This window comes from Sinocyclocheilus rhinocerous, unplaced genomic scaffold (assembly GCF_001515625.1).
Source record: "Sinocyclocheilus rhinocerous isolate Xijiao unplaced genomic scaffold, SAMN03320098_v1.1 scaffold3375, whole genome shotgun sequence".
Lineage (NCBI taxonomy): Eukaryota > Metazoa > Chordata > Actinopteri > Cypriniformes > Cyprinidae > Sinocyclocheilus > Sinocyclocheilus rhinocerous.
The window spans coordinates 118,756-128,065 of record NW_015650030.1 but is presented as its reverse complement, the minus strand read 5'-3'; the positions used below and the strand labels follow the sequence as shown (position 1 = coordinate 128,065).

General features: G+C 38.2%; 1 protein-coding gene across 1 annotated transcript in view; it reads left to right on the top strand.

The window, feature by feature from the left end:
• Nucleotides 1–8,270: 8,270 nt before the first annotated feature.
• Nucleotides 8,271–9,310, top strand: part of LOC107711450 (uncharacterized) — a 2,929-nt gene continuing 1,889 nt past the window's right edge. The window contains exons 1-2 of the mRNA XM_016516436.1: nucleotides 8,271–8,555; nucleotides 8,843–9,091. Coding sequence (XP_016371922.1) covers nucleotides 8,271–8,555; nucleotides 8,843–9,091 — 534 coding nt within the window. The remainder of the gene's footprint in view (nucleotides 8,556–8,842; nucleotides 9,092–9,310) is intronic.

Below are 9,310 nucleotides of genomic sequence, written 5' to 3'. Positions count from 1 at the left end.
TCGTGAGATGCAAGAAACATAGACATATGGCAAGAAATCTGTAGATGCGCCCATAACAAACAAAAGACAATACTTTATTGAACCTTTTCTGATAAGAAGTCATATCTGACCGAACTACAAACTTTCCAGTGATGTCTGTGAGAAAGATATATTCACTCGTCAAGCTCGCGCATCTGCGCCTCCACGCGCTCAATTCACTCAGCGTGCTTTGTTTACCAGCTGGCACACATCAGCTATACAGGCGTTAATACTGAATGTTTAACATTATATTCATTGCATACATATACTTCGTAGACATCTTTAATCCCTAATAACTCCATTCTGCTGTCTGTTGTCGGTGTTTCTTTGTCTGAATATGGCACTTAACACATGCTGTGTGGTATCGGCGTTTGGTATCGGGGCATTTTAACGAGTACGAGTACAGGAGCCCAGTATCGGTATCAGTGCATCCCTAATAATAACTTAGGTCACTATAATCATGATAAGAAATTTTCATCACATTACATCTCTAATTCAGTGTCCTGAAATTAATTCACAGCAGGATTTGATTGAACAGGCCTCCCTGAGTCGGGCGAACCCCTCATGGCCGCAAGGTTGGGTTTGATGGAGCATAAACATATGTTTGTTCACATTGATATTGTACTGTAGAGTGTTGTGTGAGCAAGACAGATCGAGCAAGCGAGTGTATTACCTGCATTTGGATATAGCATTTTCTTCAGGCCAGTCCTGTGTTCATAATATATAAACAATCAGTTTGAATGTTCGCTGCGTAGGGTTTAGTATAATTTGAATTTTATCGATTCCGATTCTGCTTATCGATTCAGATTCTTATCGATTCCTAGTTTCGATTCCAATAAGATAAAAAAATCCAGTATAAAAAAATTAAGTGCTCATGCTTTTAACAAAAATACCACAGCAAAAACAACTAGACGAATTTACCACTTAAATATTTGAAATGTATATTAAAGTAAACAGTCAGTAATAAAATAGGAACAAACCAATCAATTAGCAATAGCATAAATAAATACAACTGAACCAAATTCCAGGTACAGAAACGGTAATTTAAAGTTTAAAAACACTGCATAGTTTTCTTTTCATAAACAAAATATAGATTAATTAAATTTATTAAATATATTCAGTCATGATCAGTAAATGATTTTCTTCTGTTCTTTGATTAACATTAATGACAGGCAGCGCGTTTATTAGGCTGCTGTCTCTTTAACAACGAACGCACGCAGATCTAAAAATACTGTACAGGTGCGTTTTCATCGGTTTACGTTCACTTAAGACAAAAACAGCTGTGTTTATGATGATATACTGACGTAGTTTTCTGCAAACTGGTCGATAAGTATGAAAGAAATCAGTTCTGGCCCGGAACAACCTTTTCTACAGTGGAAATGCACGGAACGGTTCAGGAGCACAAGGTGAAAATTCTTTCCGTTCCTGCAATTAAATAGTTTTAAATCACATTAAAATGCGAATGCAGGAATCGTTAAGCAGTATCAAAATGCACGCGTATTATCGAATACCCGGTTCTTGGAAATTTGTAACTGGTTCTAAAATGGAACCGGTTTTCGATACCCAACACTACCGCTGCAATATCTTGTTCTTATAACAGTTAAGGGGTTTTGTAGCCCTATTGTATCTGTATCCATTAGTTTTCTTCACTCATTATTAGGGGCCAAGCCCCAAAGGGGCTGTAGTCCCTATTTCATTTGCATGTGTTTTTTAGGGGCCAAGCCCAGTAGCCCCTATTGTAATTGTCATCATCAGTTTACTTTATTATTATTCTTCCGAATGGGAGTCACTGGCAGCCCTATGAATGGAACATTGGAAAATGATAAATAAAAATGGCACACTTGTAGTGATGGCCATGAATAGTGATATGACCAACTTTGGGGTCTCTAGGAACAACTCTATAGCACCACCAGCAGTTAAAAAATGCAACATTTAAATGCTTATAACTTTTGAACCCTTTGTTGTATCTCTCCTCATCCTGATCACATTCAATATCTTACATTAAGACTCCACCCATTACAGTAGTGGCAATTTTTAAAAGTACAGTATTTTGTTTTTACTCTTATTCTTCTGAAAATTGGTACAGATGATCTTTTGGTCCAAGTCGCATAGAAATGACTGAACAGAATTTCTTGAACTAGTGGTGAAAAAAAAGTTATGATGTTGTGAACTTAACAATGTCAACCCAAAATTGGTTCAGAGGCTGTGTCTCTGCCTAATTTTGATCAATCTAAACGAAACTTGGTATGCTTAATCAACACCATGATCTGAAGGTCCATGCCAAATTTGGTATGTGAAAATATGAATCATGAGATATGAAAAATGGCTACTTTTGCTAATAAATTTTGAACAGTTAGTCAGAAAATCATGATCTCTGGTGTCTATGTATTGCTTAAGTCATGCCGAATCTGTGGATGTCGATTTTCAGATGATCGGATGGTTGATTTTCGAGAATCGGATGAACCACCTGTCCGCCATTTTGAAATTTGACATAAATTGCAATATCTTTTGAACCATTTGATATATCTGCACAAAAATTGGTAGGGATCATTGACCGCATGTCCCGGAGGTAACTGAGAAGTTTGAACACAGCATCACCTAGTGTTCCAGAGATATTACGATTTTTTGCAAAAACGCTTATAACTTTAGAAAACATTTTCTAACAATTTAGTTTTTGTATCATATCATTCTCTGGGTTATGCCGATTCTGACGATATCTCATTTGTCATTTTCCATTAATGTTCCTGTCTGCCATATTAAAATAAATGAAAAACAGTTTTTTTTGCTACTCCAAAGTCTGTTCAGACTATATGTGGACTGAGCCGCACAGAAATGACTGAACTGATTTTTGATAGTCGCTTCCGTTCCCAAGAAATACCTCTCGGAAGTTGACCGTGCCTCTGTTTGTTGTCTTATGCTAGTTAGCTTAGCAGGCTAATAGGTTACAGGCTAACCAGCTACCATACTGTTTAAGCCAAAAGAACCTGCGGTGATGCGGGTGTCACAAACACTGGTGATTATCTGGAAAGGTCTTTTTAAAGCATTATGCCTCACTTTCAACTCAGGAAGTCCCTAAGTGACATATAAGGAACACACAGGTTCAGTCATATGGCAATGTGTGCATTTTTGTAGCCATGGCAACATTTCCAAAATGGTGACCTGTCTGGTTAGCACATGTTGCAATGTCAGCAATTTTTTAAAACGCTTGTTTTTGTTACTAAAGGTATGTTTCAACCCATGCATCAATTCTAATGATTTAATAACATATGCTAGATTACACTTAACCTGATTTTAATACATTTCTTGAACAAACTGATATAAAACAAGTTACGAAAATATTGTGGTGACATACGTATGTCACATCTAGCTGTTAAGTGTGAAGACCGAAGAGTGTAAAGACCATCGACTCTACCGTTCGACTCCACCGAGCAGGGACACCGGCAAGGGACATAAGTATCACTTTTGAATCAGTCTCTTTCCGACTACTTGTTTCCCTTCTGTTTTCAGTTTTTGAAAACCGTCTGACTGGAAGAGGTGGAGGTAATGGTCTGCTTAACTCTAATGATTGGAAATGTAATCCTTTACCTTCTCTGAGTATCAACAGCTCCTTTGAATCACATTCAGCCACTATTACCTACCCTTTTAAAATCTATTTTATAGTTGTTTATCGACCCCCAGGACCACTAGGTAACTTCGTGGAAGAATTAGATGTGCTGCTCTCAAACTTTCCTGAGGATGGTACTCCCCTAGTTATGCTTGGAGACTTCAACATCCACCTAGATAAACCTCAGGCTGCAGACTTCCACACTCTGCTTGCTTCTTTTGATCTCAAGCGAGTATTAACTACGGCTACTCACAAATCAGGCAACCAACTGGACCTTATTTACACACGACACTGCTCCACTGATCATGTGCTCGTTACTCCACTGCACACCTCGGATCACTTCCTCCTCACTCTTAACCTCAACATGGTTCCTGACACAACACATACCCCTACACATGTCACTTTTCGACGTAACCTACGCTCTCTCTCACCCTCCCGGCTATCTGCTATGGTTTCATCTTTGCTTCCTTCCCCTGAACAGTTATCATCTCTTGATGTTAACCGTGCTACTGATACTTTCTGCTCCTACTTTCTGCTCCACTCTTACGTCTTGTTTAGACACTGTCTGCCCCTTGTCTTCCAGGCCAGCTCGTACCACCTCTTCTGCCCCTTGGCTATCTGATGTTCTCCGTGAGTATCGTTCTAAGCTCAGAGCTGCAGAAAGAGTATGGTGCAAATCACTAAATCCTACTGACCTTAATGTATATCGATCACTCCTCTCTTCATTCTCTGCTAATTTCTCCACTGCTAAAAGGACATACTATCACAACAAAATTAACAATTCGCCTAACTCTCGCATGCTCTTTAAAACATTTTCCTCCCTCCTTTGTCCTCCTCCCCCTCCTTCATCAACTCTAACAGCTGACGACATTCTTCATTAATAAAATTACAAACCTCAGTGCACAATTTGCCACACCACAAACTGTCAAACACATCTTACCAGCAAACATACACTCATTTTCATCCTTCTCTCCACTCTCTGAGGCAGAAGTCTCTAAACTCATCCTTTCCAATCATCCTACTACTTCTCCGCTTGATCCTATTCCATCTCATCTCCTTCAAGCCATTTCTCCTGTAATTGTACCTGCACTCACTCACATCGTTAGCACGTCCCTTCACACTGGTGTTTTTCCCTCAACATTTAAACAGGCTCGTATAACCCCACTTCTTAAGAAACCCACTCTTAACCCAACTCTTTTAGAGAACTACAGACCGGTTTCAATTTCTGCACAAACTGTCAGAAACCGCCTCAGGGAAGCTCATCTGCATGCTCGCCGTCCTCATTGGGGTCTCGACCTGACTGCAGTTCGTCGTCGTAACCGACTTGAGTGGGCAAATGCTCACATTCGATGGCGTCTGGCACTTTGGAGAGGTGTTCTCTTCACGGATTAATATATATTATACATATATATATATATACATACATACATACATATACACACCTTGCTAGGTGTACTGCGTTAGGCTAACCGAGACTTGTCATTTGCACTTATATATTGTTGCTCTTTTGTTAGTTTTGACTGCTTTTATTGTCCTCATTTGTAAGTCACTTTGGATAAAAGCGTCTGCTAAATGACTAAATGTAAATGTAGTAATCAATTTAATCTAGATTGCACTCACCGTTGTACACGGAAGCAGTTCCGGGCGGATGACGTGTGGAGGTCAACAGGCCACATATTGTGAAGAAGTACAACAAATTCATGGGGGAAATAGACCTCCTTGATGCATGTGTCGCAAGGTACAAATACCACATGAGATCACGTAGGTGGTACCTCTACCTGTTCTGGCAAACCATCATGTTGGGCCTTGTTAATGCATGGTTGATCTACCGCCGTGACTATAAACTACTTGGTGTCCAAAAGCCATTAAAACAAAGGAGCTTCCAGGCAGAGGTTGCCACTAGTCTAATTCTTGTGCAATCACAAAGAGGTCGGCCAACAATTCACAGCACGTCTTCACCACCACACAAGAGAGTTAATGTTGGAGTACCAAATGGTGTTTGCACTGACCAGGTTGCACACTGGCCTGCGAAATGTGACACGCATTGCCATTGCAAATTCTGCAACCACCGCTGTCTGTTAGAAATGTGATGTGCGTCTTTGCTTCACTGAGGACAGAAATTGCTTCAAAAACTACCATCTGCCCTAAATTGCCAAGAATTCTTACGCAATGTTTCCTTGCATTGTATACAAGAACTATTTCATTACTTTTGTATTGAGGTGATAATGCATAACTGATGTGGTGATGCGATGAATGAACTAACTCATCCGTTATCCATTGAAGAGATAACACATAACATGTATATTGCATTGCAGTAACTTAGTCCATTGTGCAGTGAAGAGATAACACGACAGGTGCTTGTTGCACTGCATTGCATACAAGAACTAACTCTGAAAAGAAAAACACTGAAGAGAAAAAAATCATATATGCTTGTTGCATAGCAATAAATGCTAAGAACTGTTTAAATGTTTTGCATACAATAATTAACTTATTACGTTGTGCGTAGAAGAAATTAAAGCGATAAAGGTGGTAATGGTTTGATCAGAGTGATCAAGTTTTTTTTTTCACTGAGCATTGTATTGTTTGTTTGTTTACAGTTTTATTGCACAATATACACATTTTTGCAATGTTATTGTACTATGTGCATGTTTAACATGTTGACATCCAGTGTGAGGTACTTATTTATTTTTATTCAGTTTGCATATTTTCAAGTGAAAAAATTTTTAAAAATTAATTTCTGGTTAAACCATATACCTGAAAAGGTAGAATTTTGATATGTTACAAAAGAGTTGTTGTAAAATGTAATTGCCACAACATATTTCAAAACCACATAACTGTGACCATGCAAATAAAATGCAAAACTGTATTACTTCTGAAAAAGGTTTTTGTTTTACCTTCCCAGAAAAGTAATAATTTTGATATATGTTGTGGAAAAGCAAATAAACAGAAAAAAAATGTTAATTAACAAAAACACTGACAAAATGTATTTGTCAGTGCGAAACTAACTGCGAAATAAACGCCCAATGTAACATATATGTAACATTAAAAATGTATCATAAACGCCCCAATGTCATATACAGTATGTCACATTACAGATCTTTCTCAAGGAGGGGTTGTATTTTAAAAACAACTGCAGAAACATGTTATAAGTGGTCCATTTGGTCTGTTTTATATTCCCAATAATTTTCCTATAAGGAAAAATTGGTCCGGGTTAATGTGACTCTTCAGTTATCAAGTTAACATAAGCTACATTATCATTAACTTAGCTTTGCATGTTAATCTGGTTATCATAAGGAACTTTTTTGGTGAGCTCATTCTCACACTGAAACCTCACCTCAGCAGCCTGATGAATGTGCATGTGTATTGTAGTGTAGTTTAATGTAGCTAGCTAACAGTAGGCTACCTACTGTCTTCAGAGCAAGTGTAACTGTTGCATTCACACGCTCCTCGGATGCTATCATTTCCCGAGTTGTGCTTTTAAGTCGGAATGTGAACACAACATGGACACTAACGTTACTACTAGGGCTGGTATCATTCAAAAATTTTCGATATCGATACCGGTTCCTGAACAATACTTTTTTCAATACCATGCACCACATCTCTGAGTGTAACCGGTGTAAACTAGCAGGTGTGTTTGACTTGATGCAGACTGACTGTGCAGACCGATCGGTGTATTACAGTACCATGAGAGCTACAGAGAGCAGACTGCTCCGTGCGCTTTCGAATCGCTCTCGTGGATGTCAAACACTGATCGAATACTAATCTTCTAGTCGAACACACCGGCTAGTGCTGCAGGTTTATTGGCTCACTGACGCTGATGAGATTGACCCCTTAGGTATCGAAATTTGGTACCGAACGACAAGATGTTTTTCGATACTCAATGGTATTGAGGCAATTCGGTCGGTGCCTAAAAAGTATCTAACTCGAACTTATTGGAATCAAAAAGAATTGGAATCGATAAAATTCAAACGATACCCAACCCTATGTAAAATGCGGCTAATTTTGTTTGTTGGTTTTCGACATACTACTCATTTAAATCATTTCACCAAGTTTTATCAGTACTTTAACATTTCCAGCACATTTTAACAATACTATGATAACCGTGCTCATTTTTGTCTCTATAATCGTGTTATGATATTTTCATCGTGAAATTTTCATACTGTTTCATCTCTAGTTATGTGCACTATAAAATCAACTACTAGTTATGTGTAGACAACTACAGCATAATATGCAGTACTTTTTTCCATAAAGACCTGTATTCTCTGATTCTGTTCTTTTCTTTGACATTAAAGGGTGACATGTATACAAAAACTCTTTTAGGTGCATATCATTTTGTACTGTTCAATTGAGAGTTAGGATACATTATTTTAGATAATAGATTTATGTATGGTATAACATGAGTAGCTCTCAGCCACTTCTTTTCTCAAAATAAATAAGGTTGGAGATCCTTGCTGTATTTTGTGTGAAATCAAGTTTTCTTTACATGTGAGTTCTAAAATTCCTCCCATAAGCATGTTCAATCATATTCTTCATTTCTTCTCATTTGTTAATTTCAGTCACACCCTCAACAACATCATGGACTTGCCAGTGTATTTAAAGCAGCAGCTTCTGGTGTCTCTGCTCTATAACACAAGAGCAGCTTCACACCATGTTTGCTCTGGCTCTGCTCACATGTATTGTGCTGAGAGCATTCAGTGCTCAGGCAAAAGTATCCGATGCCTTTGAGTGTAAAGAGTTTTTCTACAGAAACACAGAACCAGGAGGAATGGATCAAAATGCCAAGAAAATCTGTCAGTGGACATCAAAAGGAATTTACTATTACGCTACGCTGTACTCGGTTTATCACAGGATTCCTCTCTACAGCGCCTACAGATTTGATCCTGCATGCTCAAGCGACAGTGGACGTCCAAACGTCTGGCATTTAGAGCCACAGGTAACTATGTACTTCACTGTCTAACAAAAGACTTTCATTAGCAGTTTAAGATCTACATTCTGTTGGGTCATTCCAAATAATATATAAAATACATTAGATAAACGCTGCTTTATGGAACATTTGTATACTGTACTATAAACATTTAAATATGTCCACTGAGAGACAATGTGGAAAGTAAGAACAAAACCTTTTTCCACACAATATTTGAAACAAACAAACAAACAAGTCTTTTCTCACAAATAATAAAACATCAAACTAACCATTTAAATATAACCTTTCTTCTGTAGATTTCCGTACCTGGTTCTGGAACTTTTTATATGGAACGTGAGAATAGAAGAAATCAAAACGATTATAAAGGAAATCAAGCCATCAGCAGTGACTACAGTGACACCGGATATGACCGTGGACACCTGTACCCCAACAGCTTCCAGTGCGGTGATGGCCGTACAGCGACATTCACACTGACCAACGCTGCACCTATGGACCCGTGTTTTAACCGTATCCAATGGGGAAAGAGTGAGAAAGATTTGAGGAGTCACACTTAATAATGATGGTTATTCTGCAACACGTTGAAATCCAATAGATAAGAACCCAGCACCCACCTGAGAAAATATAATATAGTCATTTGATAACTGCTGTTCAGGGGCGATTCTAGGATTTTCATTTTAGGGGGACTCAGCCCCCAGTGAGGGTATAATAATAAAAAATAATAAATAAATAAAATAAAATAATGTTTGACTAATAGGTTAGGGTGT